General features: G+C 36.2%; 2 protein-coding genes across 5 annotated transcripts in view; both read right to left on the reverse strand.

Annotated features, from left to right (window-relative positions):
- The window catches only part of phlpp2 (PH domain and leucine rich repeat protein phosphatase 2), a 105,048-nt gene extending 102,210 nt beyond the window's left edge, over positions 1–2,838 (reverse strand). The window contains exon 1 of the mRNA XM_073907553.1: positions 2,524–2,838. Coding sequence (XP_073763654.1) covers positions 2,524–2,709 — 186 coding nt within the window. The 5' untranslated portion in view covers positions 2,710–2,838. The remainder of the gene's footprint in view (positions 1–2,523) is intronic.
- A 6,216-nt stretch (positions 2,839–9,054) lies between these two features.
- ap1g1 (adaptor related protein complex 1 subunit gamma 1) overlaps positions 9,055–15,750 on the reverse strand; it is a 50,069-nt gene continuing 43,373 nt past the window's right edge. For 3 of the 4 annotated variants that reach the window (XM_068222169.2, XM_073906195.1, XM_068222168.2), the window contains 2 exons: positions 14,743–14,841; positions 9,055–13,201 (listed from right to left, as the gene is read on the reverse strand). In XM_068222169.2, the coding sequence (XP_068078270.1) occupies positions 13,100–13,201; positions 14,743–14,841 (201 nt within the window). In that variant the 3' untranslated portion in view covers positions 9,055–13,099. 4 annotated transcript variants of the gene reach the window in all.

Consider the following 15,750-nt stretch of genomic DNA (forward strand, 5'->3'; position numbering starts at 1 on the left):
ACGTACTGAATAGCAGTGTTGTTGCGCGCGTTCTGATCAGCTGTGTTGTCTCGCGCGTATTGTAAAGCGCCGAGGGGGGGTTGAGCGCGCATACTCAAGAGCGGTGTTGTCTACTGAAGGGCTGGACAGAGGTTGTGTCGCATCGCGGGGGCACTTTTGATCGTTTTGGAAGGGCATTTTCTATCCAAGACTAAAAAGGGCATGTGCACTGCACAGGTTGAGCCCTGTGTGTGCACGTGCCTGCAAGTTGGGGAATACGACTAATAGCAGTCATGGGGACTGCAGAAACACAGCACACTGTTCAGATTGATGCAGACATTGACTTGTACCGCAAAGAGACCTCTATCTCACTCATGGTTTGTCTTCTCAAGTGGGGGAAAGACAATGCACAACGTTACCCACTGCTGTCAACCTGGGCCAAGTCATATCTCTGTCCCAGAAACCTCAGTCCCAAATGAGAGGGTTTTTTTCTGTTGCAGGGGACATTGTAAATACCCAGAGATACCAGGTATTACCAGATTATATTTATATGATAATTTTCCTTTAAACCCATCTCTATCTAAGTGAGTGAGTGATTAAATGTTGAATGTGATGAGTTTTCAACAATACTAAATTGAAACTTTATTTTTTTACATGGTTTAATAATTTTTTGTTATTAAAATTGAAGTTCCTGTTTCAAAGCTTACAGATAGATGGCTAATTTGTATGTCATAGACAATTTTGGCAATTTTTTGGAGTATTTTCAAAAGTTTTGTTTTTCCTGTAAATGATTCAATAAATACCGTACCGTGACATTCATACCGAGGTATTACCGTACCGTGAAATTCTGATACCGTTACATCCCTAGTGTAGAATGTTGAGGAAATAAATTAATTTAATCCATTGTGGAATAAGGCTGTAAACATAAACAATGTGGAAGCAGTGAAGCGCTATGAATACTTACAGGATGCACTGTATATAAATTGCGGATATGGACAATTTTACCAGATAGCTTTGTTTCCAAACAGATCTGTTTGGAAAGAACTCAGTAAGATTAATTTGGATGATTCTGTAAAGGAGGGAATCATGCATAAAATAAAATAGACAAAATAAAAGCACTGATAAATGTGAAATAGACAGTGCGTTGTGCTTTTTTGGGGAATCTAACAATATTCAAACACTTGTGTAGTCTTCATTGTAAAAATAATTTATTTAAAAAGTACACAAATGGTAAATTTATCATGCCTGAATGCTTACACCAGGGTCGTCCTGCACAGTTTAGCTCCAACTTCCTTTAACACACCTGCCTGAAAGTTTCTAGCATACCTAGAAAGAGTTTGATTAGCTGTGTCAGGATCATTTAATTGGGGTTGGAACTAAAATATGCACGACACTGGCAATGCAGGACCGAGTTTGGACACCCCTGGCTTACACAGTCACAGGCCCTAAAAACACATACAAATAATAAACTTTCACTCAGTTACGGTAACACTCTGCACTGATTCCACAAATTACATCTGAAATATTTCTCCTGGACAACTACTTGCAGCATAAACTCAACGTTGCACGTCCTGCGAGGTGACTATTGCAGATGCGCACATTGCGATATCGATGCTGAACCAATATATCGTGCAGCACTACATGTTAACCCAGCTTGCCATACTTCATCACATTTAAAAGCATTACTATATTACTTACAGTATTTTTGATAACATAACAATCAGAAAAACAGAAGACTACAAACAATGTCCAATTTTTATCCAAAATTGCATTTCCAAAAGCATCCAGAATGCACCCTACATGAACATCCCCTTAAAAGTAATCACACTAAACAATTCTCCTCCGAGATAATAAACTAATGAGGAGAAGGGATACCATATAAATTGAGATGACATTACTGATATGGGCCATTCATTATCAACTGGCTGCGTCACAAATCCTAGTAAGCCACCTACATAACAGCACCAAGTGCCATATGTAGGCTACTGACCGAATGTGCTGTCTATGTAGGGTGCTCCCTAGATTTCGAGACACACGTGTGGAAGTTTTAAACAGATAAGAGGACTCACACATACTTGTTAATTATAATTCATTATTATTATATTATATTTTATTTATTTATTTTAGCTTTTATCGCCCTAGCCTTATAATATTAATATCATATTTGATCAATTGTGTTGTATCTCTAGTCTAAAGAATGCTAAATAAATAAAATAATCCTATTTGAAAGCTATTTAATACAACCAAAATACATATTAGTCTTTAACCAATACATGCTAGCATCCTACAGCTGTCTGTGTAGACTAGTATGCTAACTTATTTGTTTAAAGTATAATACAAATAAAATACTACATAGCAATCTTTTTAACCAATACACGTTAGTGCAGCTGTCTGTGTAGGGTGCTCGCTAGGATTTGAGACACGGCGGCGGCGTGTGGAAGTGTTAAACAGATAATTGCTGATGCAGTTCACGGATTCACACACGTACTTTGGCCCTGTCGTTTAACAGCAACACTGCGAGCTAAACAGAGCCGGATCTGGTACCTTTAAAACGCGTATTCCGGTTCCCGCTCGGGCTGTCGGTGCGGCGGCTCGGTCAGATCCAGCTCCGTGCAGCACCGGGTTCAGCGCCGCTCCGCTGCCCGCCCGGCCGTCCTCCACATCGGCTGCATTTCTCCGCTCCGTGTCGGCACTCGGGAGCGACCGCGCGGTGCTTTTCTCGTCCTTCATTTCGCCTACATTTGACGTCTCTCAGCACAGAAATCCAGATGTATGATAGCGAGCGGCGAGGGATAAATTCCAGTACAGGAGGCGGTGGAAAAAGCCCATCCTGATTTGATGAGACGCCATAGTGAGACTGAAGGCTCACGGCTGTCAAACAAACTCAATCAATAAACATGAGGGGGGCGGCGCTACTTATTATTCATAGAACACCGCCCATTGATGTGCTTCCGGTGATTAATTATTCATGAGGATCCTTAAAGGAGAAGTTCAACAGAAAACGGAGATTTACTGTTAAATTAAATTAAACTAATGTAATGTTGTTGTTGTTTTTCTCATTTATTTATGCTGTTGAGTTGCATTATGGGATCTTAATCTTTCCTTTAACAACTTTTGATGTTGAAAAGTTTAAAAAAGTGACTTTTATTAACATTTTTAATAGTAAGCGATGAATTGATTGGGTCGGCGCTACTTAATATTCATAGAACACGCACATTGATGTGCTTCCGGTGATGAATTATTCATGAGGATACTTAAAAGGGTTGTTCAGCCAAATAACAGAGATTTACTTTTAATTTACTCACCATCAGTACAGTTTGTTGTTTTGTCTTCATTTATTCATGCTTTTGAGTTGCATTATGGGATCTTGATCTTTCATTCAACAACTTTTGATGTTGAAAAGTTTAAAAAAGTGACTTTTATTAACATTTTTAATAGTAAGGATAAATTGATTGGGTCGGCGCTACTTAATATTCATAGAACACGCACATTGATGTGCTTCCGGTGATGAATTATTCATGAGGATACTTAAAAGGGTTGTTCAGCCAAATAACAGAGATTTACTTTTAATTTACTCACCATCAGTACAGTTTGTTGTTTTGTCTTCATTTATTCATGCTTTTGAGTTGCATTATGGGATCTTGATCTTTCATTCAACAACTTTTGATGTTGAAAGTTTGGAAAAGGAGACTTTTAATAACATTTTTTTATAGTTTGAGCGATAAATTGTTTGGGATAGCACAATTTAATATTCATAGAACACACCAACTGATGTGCTTACGGTGATGAATCATTCATGAGGATGCCTAAAGGGGTATTTCAGCCAAATAATGGAGATTTACCGTTCATTTACTCACCTTCAGTACACTGTAAACATCCATAAATCAACTAATTAGTAAACTAATGTAATGTTTTTGTTGTTTTGTCTTTATTTTATTTATGTTTTTGAGTTTCATTAAGGGATCTTGATCTTTCCTCCAACAGCGTTTGATGTTGAAAAGTTTGAAAAAGTGACCTTTATAGACATTTGTTTTACTTTAAGGGTGATAAATTGATTGGGTTGGCGCTATTTAATATTCATAGAACACACCAACTGATGAATTATTCATGAGGATGCTTAAAGGGTAGTTCAGCCAAATAACAGAGATTTACTGCTAATTTACTCACCATCAGTACACTGTAAACATTTGTAAATCAACTAACTAGTAAAGTAATGTAATATTTTTATTTATTTATGCTTTTGAGTTGCATTATGGGATCTTGATCTTTCCTCCAGCAACTTTTGATGTCGAAAAGTTTGTAAAAAGTGACTTTTATTGACATTTGTAATAGTTTGAGTGATAAACTGATTGGGTTGGCACTACTTATTGTTCATAGGACACACCTATTGATGTGCTTCCAGTGATTAATTATTGAGAATCCTTAAAGGGCTGGTTCATCAGATGAGATTTACTGTTAATTTACTCACCCTCAGTACACTGTAAACTTCCATAAATCAACTAATTAGTAAACTAATGTAATGTTTTTTATTTATTTATGTTTTTGAGTTGCATTATGGGATCTTTATCTTTCCTCCAGCAACTTTTGATGTTGAAACATTTTAAAAAGTGACTTTTATTGACATTTTTAATAGTTTGAATTGATAAATTGCTTGAGTTTGGCGCTACTTATTATTCATAGACCAATGCCAATCACTGAGCTCCGGTGTTGAATTATTCGTGAGGATGCTTAAAGGGATAGTTCAGCAGATAACAGAGATTTACTGTTAATTTACTCACCATCAGTACACTGTACACTTCGGTAAATCAACTAATTAGTTAACTAATGTTATGTTTTTTATTTATTTATGCTTTTGAGTTGCATTATAGGATCTTGATCTTTTTGACATTTTTAATAGTTTAAAACAATAAATTGTTTGTGTTTGGCACTACTTAATATTCATAGACCATTGCCAATCGTGCTTCAGGTGATGAATTATTCATGAGGATAATTAAAGGAGTAGTTTAACCAAATAACAAAGATTTACTGCTAATTTACTCACCATCGGTACACTGTAAACTTCCGTAAATCAACTAACTAGGAAAATAATGTAATAATTATTGTAATGTAATAATAATGTAAAAATGATAATGTAATTTTTATTTATGCTTTTGAGTTGCATTATGGGATCTTGATCTTTCCTCCAGCAACATTTGATGTTGTAAAGTTTGGAAAAAGTGACTTTTATTGACAGTTTTAATAGTTTAAGGGTGATAAATTGATTGGGTTGGCGCTACTTATTATTCATAGACCATTGCCAATCACTGTGCTTCGTGTGATGAATTATTCATGAGGATCTTTAAAGGGCTGGTTCAGCAGATAACAGAGATTTACTGTTAATTTACTCACCCTCGGTATACTGTAAACTAATTTCTTGTTTCTTTTTCATTTATTTATGCTTTTGACTTGTATTATGGGTGTTTGATCTTTCCTCCAGCAACTTTTGATGTTGAAAAAGAAAAAAACAAAATCTGTAAATTACCAGAAAATGTTAATTTTGGGGTGAACCGTCCCTTTAAGAATCAATATGCTGAATCATATTAAACTGGTTGGCAGCCACAATTTATTACAAATCACATTTTGTCCACAAATCAACACAGGTTGAGCATTAAAGCCCGAAGCTGAGAGCATTTTTATTTTTGTATTGTGACACAGTTCATGAGATAACAATGGGCGTGGCTTGTTTTTTCTACTGCGAGCTGATTGGATGTAAAGTAGGCATTTCATTCTGAACCACCAAATGGTTTTAGAAGAATTACAACCTAACAGACTCCTCCTCCTCCTCCTCACCATTTCTGTTTGTTGTCAAAACTGAGAGTTGGAGGGGGCGTGGTTAAGTATGTTAGCCACGCCCAATACCTCAGACAGACGTAATCTGAGAACTTAACTGAAAACAAACAGGAAGTGCATTTGCAGATTTCAATTATAGATTACAACGATAAACGGTTTTGTTTCTTAATGACATGCACAGATGAACTGTTCACAAAACTAGCAATGTGCGCTAACACAATCAATATGGCTAGTTTTGATTTCACTTGTACTTTACCAGACCCTGCAGAACATGAAAAGCCAAAAAAAAAAAAGATTTGCTTCATGTAATCAATATTTCTTTAGTCCCTATTGTGAGGATCCTGATTAAAAACAGAGAACGACACACACGTCCTTCATCAGCCGCTATTGTTATGAGCCTCGGGTCTGTAAATGTAGTGTGATTTGCAGTCATTCGCTCTTATCAGGAATCACTGACCTCTGTCATCTTAACCTTAATGATTAGCTTTCCTTGCGTAACGTGTTAAACTTTAAACTCCACATACATTTTAACGGGATGCCATAAATCAACACATATCGAGAGATTATTGCGTGACGTTTCGGGGATGAGGTCTGTAGCCAACTTATTGTAAAAATGAAGACTGTTTGGATTTCATAATCAATTACATGAAACTGGACTGAGGAGTTTATGAGTGTTTCTTCCACTGATAGGATTTTAATATCTCCAGGATTGACATCTACACTGTAAAATATGTATTATTATTTCCTTTAGACCTTTAACCTGTTGTAAATTGGGACATTTAAGTTGATTTAAATATTTTTTTTTATAATTATGCAAGTTCTTATGATCGTTTAAATAGAAATTAAGACAATGGGTTTACTCACTTTTTAAAGTAACGTCAACTAATCGTTTGTTTTACAGTGTAATAAACCTAATAATAAATTCTAGATGTTTATTGATGTGGAAGACACATTTTTAAAATAAGAATATACAGTATATGTGTGTTTATATATATATATATATATATATATATATATATATATATATATATATATATATATATATATATATATATATATATATATATATATATGTACACACACATACTGGCCGTTTTATTAGGTACACCTGTCCAACTGCTTGTTAAAAAAGGTGATTTAAGTGACTTTGAACCTAACATGGTTGTTGGTGCCAGACGGGCTGATCTGAGTATTTCAGAAACTGCTGATCTACTGGGATTTTCACACGCAACCATCTCTAGGGTTTACAGAGAAGGGTCCAAAAAAAAAAGAGGAAATATCCAGTGAGCTGCAGTTCTGTGGGCGCAAATGCCTTGATGATGCCAGAGATCAGAGGAGAATGGCCAGTCTGGTTCCAGCTTATAGAAAGGCAACAGTACCTGAAATAAGCACTCAATAAAACCAAGGTCTGCAGAAGAGCATCTCTGAACACACAACACGTCCAACAATGAGGCAGATGAGCTACAGCAGCAGAAGACCACACTGGTTGCCACTCCTGTCAGCTAAGAACAGGAAATAGATGCTAAAATTCGCACAGGCTCACCAAAACTGGCCAATAGAAGATTGAAGAAATGTTGTCTGATCTGATGAGCCTCAATTTCTGCTGCAACATTCGTATGGTCGGGTCAGAATTTGGCATCAACAAAATGAAAGCATGAATCCATCCTGCCTTGTAACAATGGTTCAGGCTGGTGGTGGTGGTTTAATGGTGTGGGGAATATTTTCTTGGCACACTTTGGGCTCGTTATTACCAATTAAGCATTGTGTCAATACCACAGCCTACCTGAGTATTGTTGCTGACCATGTCCATCCCTTTATGACCACAGTGTACTCATCTTCGGATGGTTACTTCCAGCAGGATAACACGCCATGTCATAAATTGTGAATCATCTCAGACTAGTTTCTTGGACATGACAAGGAGTTCACTATAGTCAAACGGCCTCCACAGTCACCAGATTTCAATCCAATAGAGCACCTTTGGGATGTGCTGGAATGGGAAATTCGCATCATGGATGTGCAGCCGACAAATCTGCAGCAACTGCGTGATGCCATCATGTCAATATGGAGCAAAATCTCTGAGGAATATTTCCAGTATCTTGTTGAACCTATGCCACGAAGGATTAAAGGAGTTCTGAAGGCAAAACAGGGTCAAACCTGGTACTAGTAACGTGTAGCTACTAAAGTGGCCTGTGAGTGTATATTATAAAATTCATCCTTCATTTATTTTTACAGGTCACCAGGAATACCACCAGGGGGCGACAGCAGACTAACATGTCCACTGAAAAAGTAAAGCTTAATCTGGATAATTCACAATGTTCACGAATGAAGAAAACCAGCGCTAACTAATATACATGTGTGTGTGTGTGTATATATATATATGGATTAGACCACAGGTGTCAAACTCAGTTCCAAAAGGGCCGCAGCTCTGCACAGTTTAGTTCCAACCCTAATTAAACACACCTGATCAAACTAATTGAGTCCTTCAGGCTTGTTTGAAACCTACAGGTAAGTGTGTTGGAGCAGGGTTGGAACTAAACTGGGCAAGGCTTCGGCCCTCCAGGGATTGAGTTTGACACCCCTGGATTAGACCATTACCATCTGCCTAAAAGAATACAGACTATAGTTACATATTATTGGAAATAGGCTCATTTTACAGCTCCAATAGAGTTAAACAGTTGAGTTTTACCAATTGTCAAACAATTCAGCCAATCTCCAGGTCTGGTTTAAGCACTTTTAGCTTAGCTTAGCATAAATCATTGAATCGGATTAGACCATTAGCATCTACCTTAAAAAAAAAAAAAAAAAAAACAGACTTTTGTTACATATTCTTGGAAATAGGCTCATCTTACAGCTCCTATAGAGTTAAACAGTTGAGTTTTACCAATTGTGAATTCATACAGCCAATCTCCCGATCTGGTTTAAGCACTTTTAGCTTAGCATAAACCATTGAATCAGATTACACTGTTAGCATCTAATAAAAAATACAGACTTTAGTTACATATTGTTGGAAATAAGCAAGTTTTAAGGCTCCTATAGAGTTGAACAGTTTTACCAATTGTCAATCAATTCAGCCAATATTTGAGTCTGGTTTGAGCACTTTTAGCTTAGCATAAATCATTCAATCGGATTAGACCATTAGCTTCTAGAAGAACTCACATCCGTGTCCACCATACAACCACACGTCTATACTTGAAACACCAAGCAAAATCAGGATAGTGTGTACAGCACACCCCTAACCGAACGTCATAGGTCTTCAAATGGGATTTTTATTTGATTTGATCTTTTTGATGCGTTTTACAATTATATACAATATACAGGCAGCACATAGTACATTATCTTTCCAATAAACAATCAATCAATCAATCAATCAATCAAACAGGTACGTTAGACTATTTTCCGAGGGGAAAGCTTCGAACATTATACACTGTGCAGTACTGAAAGGAAGTCTTAGAAAATGGGATCTTAAAAAGGGACGATGATGCATCTTAAAAGCCCTCAATATGTACAGAAAAAAAAAGCCAAGAAATCAAAAGGATCGCAAAACAAAGGGACAGACAGATTCTAACAGAATGAAGTCGTTTCGTTTTCCTCCATATACATAACATTGCTAAAAAATATTTCCCAAGGCCCAATATCTCTTGATTTTGGTCACCAGACTTCAGTGTGGCAGAGCGAATGTGATCACGCCAACAACAACAAAAAAAAGTGATCGAGAAAACGAAGAGCAGCGAGAGATGAGGGTACAGACGCCAAAGAGAGCATTTCGGTGACTTGATGAAACAGTCGTTATTCTCAAAATGAAAAAACGAAGACAATGTGAGGTATATTCAGGTTAATGTTGCGGACTGCCTTTGGAAGCTGCGAGAAGAGACAAACTAACACACAAGACTGAAATGACAGCAAAACAAAAAGATCCTCTACTCGTCAGACGTCACGTTTCTTGCTGTTCCTGTAACCATAACCAATCGTCTCGCATCAGCGGTTATGACAAAGGCACATTGCTTTAAATCAGGCAATATTTCTGTACTTCAAATCACTGCACAAAGTCAAACAAAAGAAAAACAAAAGTCCATTCAGTGCATATAACTACATTCATGAAGGCCTTATATTCATAGTCTACATTTACAGCATTCTACGCAGACTGTGATCTCATTACACATCGCCGGGCCTCTCTATAGGTGTTAATTTAGTGAGAAATCAATTTGAAGATCAAGCTATCACATTTAATAGATCCAGTGGGACCGTGCTAAAAATCAATCTTTAGTGTAGGCTATTTATATTTAATTCTACATAGATGTATTATAATATTTGAAATAAAACAAATAAGAATCAATACAAGAACACACCATCTGTGAAGAGTAGAGGCAAACATAATATTTCATATTAGAGGATTTTTTTGGTGGTGGAAGGGGGGGGGGGGGGGGGGGGTGGAAGGGGGTGCAATGTTGATGCGCAAACAGAAACCAGCAACACTCTTGAAGGAACACTCCACATTTTTTGGAAATAGGCTCATTTTACAGCTCCTTTAGAGCTGAACATTTTAGTTTTACCATTTGTGAATCAATTCAGCCAACCTCCGGGTTTGGTGTAAACACTTTTAGCTTAGCTTAGCATAAATCATTGAATCGGATTAGACCATTAGCATGTACTTCAAAAAATACAGACTATAGTTACATATAGTTGGAAAAGGCTCATTTTATAGCTAACATAAAGTTGAACAGTTTGGTTTTACCATTTGTGAATCACTTCAGCCAATCTTTGGGTTGGGTTAAGTACTTTTAGATTAGCTTAGCTTAGCATAAATCATTGAATTGGATTAGATCGTTAGCATGTACCTCAAAAAATTGATTATACTTGCATATTGTTTGAAAAGGCTCATTTTACAGCTCCTATAGAGTTGAACGGTTTAGTTTTACAAGTTGTGAATCCATTAAGCCAATCTCCAGGTTTGATTTAAGCACTTTTAGCTTAGCTTAGCATAAATCATTGAATCGGTTAGACCATTAGCATTTACTTAAAAAAATGCAGACTATAGTTGCATATAGTTGGAAGAGGCTCATTTGACAACTCCTATATTGTTGAACAGTTTAGTTTTACCATTTGTGAATCAATTCAGCCAATCTCAGAGTCTAGTAGGAGCTCTTATAGCTTAGCATAAATAATTGAATCGGATTAGACCATTAGCATCTACCTAAAAAAATAATAATAATACAGACTATATAGTTACATATTGATAGAAATAAGCTCATTTTACAGCTTTGATAGAGTTAAACAGTTTAGTTTTACTATTTGTGAATCCATTAAGCCAATCTTCAGGTTTGATTTAGCTTTTAGCTTAGCTTAAAATAAATCAATGAATCGGATTAGACCATTAGCATAGTTGGGAAAAGGCTCCTTTTACAGCTCCAATAGTGTCGAACAGTCGAGTTTTACCATTTGTGAATCAATTCAGCCAATCTCAGAGTCTAGTGAAAGCTCTTTTAGCTTAGCATAAATCATTCAATCAGATTAGACCATTAGCATCCACCTCAAATACAGACTAAAGTTACACATATTGTTGGCAAAAGGCTGCAAAAGGCTCATTTTACAGCTCCTATAGTTGAAATGTTTAGTTTTACCATTTGTGAATCAATTCAGCCAATCTTGGAGTCTGGTTTAAATGCTTTTAGCTTAGCATAAGTCATTGATTCGGACTAGACCATTAGCATCTACCTCAAAAAACACAGACGTTTCATGATTTTCCTATTTAAAGCACCATTTGAGAATCAATTCAGCCAACCTCTGGGTTTGATATTAGCAGTTTTGGCTTAGCTTAGCATAAATCACTGAATGAGATTGGACCATTAGCATCTACCTTAAAAAATACAGACATTTCACAATCTTCCTATTTAATGCACCATTTGTGAATCAATTCAGCCAACCTCCGGGTTTGATATAAGCACTTTTAGCTTAGCTTAGCATAAATCGCTGAATCGGATTAGACCATTAGCATCTACCTTAAAAAATACAGAATCCCATTTAAAGCTCAACTCTTCTACAGATGTACTAGGACCAACAAATATCAAAAAGATGCTATTTTCCTAGGAACTAGAACTATATGAGCTAAACAACAGCAAAGTTTCTTGATTATTACGCCATAATAATAGTATAGTTCCTAGCCATATTGGCTTGGAAAATAGCAACTTTTCTTTTTCTGTTGAAATTAGTTAATGCTCAAAACTTTTTTTGACATTGAGGAAGATGCTAACGGTCTAATCCTATTCAATGATTTATGCTAAGCTAAGCTAAAAGTGCTGGATATCTGAACGGATTCAAAAATGGTAAAACTCGACTTTTCAACTCTAGATGATGCCTATTTCCCAAAAAAGTAGAGTGTTTCTTTAAACTCCAATGAAGTTTACCTCAATCCAAGCTGTCTTGCTTTCAAACAACAAGTCGAGGATCGATGTATGTGCTGAACGATCTCCCCTAACTCATGATGCTTCAACACAGTTATGACTGCTGACAGACAATGAGCCAAGCCAGATTCAAATGAGATGCGTGTGTAGCCAAAACACAGCGTGTATCCGGAGCATTCAATCTGGTATACTTTATTACAGGACATTAGATCAACCGTACACGAAAAAAATTTAAGAAATGCCATGTACAATGATAATTTAAGGCGCCGTCACAACCCGCGTTCCTCTTGATTCTGAAATGCTTTAAGGTGCAAATGTTCAGACTTTTGCAATTCATTCAGCATGTTTTTGTTTTGCTTTTTTTATCTTAAAATACACCAAAACCCATTAACAAGATTAAAAACATGAAGAAAATAATAATAAATCAAACAAAAGAGACAAAAATCAACCAAGCAGCTCCTTTGAATAGTGGCCGCGAGTGATGTTTTCTCCATGTACGCGCCAAGGGTGAAACCGGAGTGCACTATATAGTGAGGGTATAAGTGAGAATGCACAACGTTAAGTGCAAGTGTGTGAGTATGGACAATTTTTGCACGAACCCCGAAGCAGAGAGAAAGACAGACGGGGCAAAGTAACCAATGAAAAGATATGTATTGAGATATTAGTGATTTTTTTTTTCTTCATCGTTGTCGCTGTAATCAGCATCATCATGAACATCAGTCTTCATACCATCATCTCAGCGTCAGGAAGATTCCACTGCTTCCCATGCAACCCCAGGGCAGCGATCGGTGGTGATGTCACGGGGGATCATTTCGGGAATGGGGAGGGGACATCTTTCCCATAGTTCCCTTGCCGGGGAGGGGAGGTCTTTAAGATCGAGAAGGGTAGCAAAATCACTGCCAGGACTGAGGGGGGAAGTTGTTGACCTCGGCTAGGTCTTGTACTGGAGAGCCTTTGTGAGTGTATGTCAGCTTGATCCGCATTCGCAACTGTTGCTGTAAATGAGAGAGGAAGTCAGTCAGGCGTGTGCCAAAGCGGAGGATTTTAGATACACAGTTGAGGTATGAATTATTAGCACACCTGTATATTTTCTGTTTAACAGAAAACTTAACCCATTTCTAAACATAATACTTTTAATAACGGATTTCTTTTATCTTTGATATGATGACAGTAAATAATATTTGACTAGACTACTTGACTATTTTTAGTTTACTAGTATTCAGCTTAAAGTGACATTTGAAGGCTTGACTAGGTTAATTAGGCGAGTTAGAGTAATTAGGCAATCATTGTTTCACATTGGTTTCTTCTGTAGACAATCTAAAAAAAATATTTTGCTTAAGATGGCTAATAATTTTGACCTTAATTTTTTAATTTTTTTTTTTTTTATTAATTAAAAACTGCTTTTATTCTAGCCGAAATAAAACAAATCAGACTTTCTCCAGAGGAAAAAATATTATAGGAAATACTGCAAGAAATTTCTTCATCTGTTTATCATAATTTGGGAAATATCCCCACAATAAGGCTAAAAAATTTGACTTCAACTGTATATTTCATATTCTATAATCAATATCAAAGAGATACAGAAAAACAAATGACAGCTTGAAAGCAATACTGTGATCAAATTAAAGCTGCATGCATTTGAGTTGTTTATGACAGGAATACGAAAATACGCAACAAACATTTTGCAAAAAGTTTATTCCTTCATTTACTGCAAATCAGCAAACTAACAAAAACCCAAGTTTATAATGAGAAGGGTTTATAAGTTACTATGACTACATAACAATAGTGGTAATATAAAATAACAATAAATCTAAATTAATTAGGTTTTGTTAATTTTATTGTTACATCAGCAACTCATGGCAATTTCACGGCAAGATCAATATAGATAAAAAAAACATATTACATAATACTACATAAGTCAACAGGAGGTGATTTAAAAAATAAATACACCTAAATTACAAAATAACTTCCATTCGAGTGCTCAGGATGAACATCTTGTCAAGTAGACTGTACAATTTGGCACACTAATAAATAAGTTTTGGAAAATATAAATAAAATCTTTATTAATATTGTTTTGAGTTGCAGTACTATTACTACTAAACAAAATGCTCTATTAATAATACTTCACAGTACAATTATTGAACAAAAACAGACATTAATTCTACAGTTATACAGTAAAATAAATTATTTATGAGCGTCTTCCTTTCAATGAATTATGCAGTCCTCTGACAGACATCAGAGCAATGGGAGGGCGAGGACAATTTTAGATTCACATGCTAAAGTCACACCATGAATTGAGGCCTAAATCAATTCACATTTGTTTTAAACAGTAGTGCTAATCATATTGTTGGTAGGTGTGACACCCCTAGACTAGACTGATTTGATTTGTAAACTCAACAGTGCTGCTCTAAACATGATTAATCAAGCAAGTCCCTGACAATGGGTGCCACTAAAACACTAACTATTCCCTCCAGAGTAAAAATATTCAGTTTCATTGGGTTTAAACAGACTGATCAGACTTCCAGTAATGTCTTACCTTCTGTGGGTTGAGAACCCTGATGACCTGCGTGACACTTCCCTGGTTGAGTGCTGGGACTACATTACTGCTGGGGGACAGAAGCTGCAGCTGGAACGTCTGCAGACACACAGTTACACAATTGCCAGAGCAGAAAGAATAAATTAGAGGCACATGTAAATTCAGTGCATGCATAAGTATAGAATTTGTCAATTTATGTAAATTTCAATTCATTATCATTTAACGGGGTCAATTTATTGTATTATCAATTATTATCAATTGGATTGCTGTTTAAAACTAGTAAAAGGTCTACAGCAAAGGTGTCAATACACAAATTCAGTGTATACATGCATATTACATTTATGTTATGTAAATTCATTAGCATTTTAAAGGTCAATCCATATTGGATTATGTTAATATGTCTTTCAAATGTGTTAAATAATACACGTATAAATTCAGCGCATGCATACATATTTAATTTATATAATGTCAACTCATTAGCATCTGATGGGTCGATCCATATTGGATTGTTTAAAACAGGTGAAATTGAAACACCATTTACCCACATCACATAGTTACCTATATGCAACAAAGAAAATGTCATTTCTAATAATAATTGTGTTTATTATGCAATTAAAAAAAGACTAAAATAGAAAGAAACACTTTGTGAAGTTTATTTATGAAGTAATTTCGGGAGGATCGTATGCTTATGATTGCTTGCAGCCGGTCTCGCATTATCCAATTTAGGATTCACCAATCAGACGATTCCTAAGCCACTATAAATACCCTACGTTCCATATAACAGCCATCTTCGTTTTGAAGAATCCCCCTTCCACCCCTACTCCTCCTCCTTTTCTAGCTAGAGGAGAAGTTAAAAGTGATCTTTTTTGGTTTATTTGAACCCACGAAATGGAGGAAAAACCAGTGGAGGTTTGACAGGACTCAGGAGCAACCGTGTCTGTTTGACGTTTAATACAGAAAGAAATTAGTTTATTATCAACGTTGAGGAGAAATGGCTAATTCCCTTTA

This window comes from Danio rerio, chromosome 7, assembly GCF_049306965.1.
Source record: "Danio rerio strain Tuebingen ecotype United States chromosome 7, GRCz12tu, whole genome shotgun sequence".
Classification (NCBI taxonomy): Eukaryota; Metazoa; Chordata; class Actinopteri; order Cypriniformes; family Danionidae; genus Danio; species Danio rerio.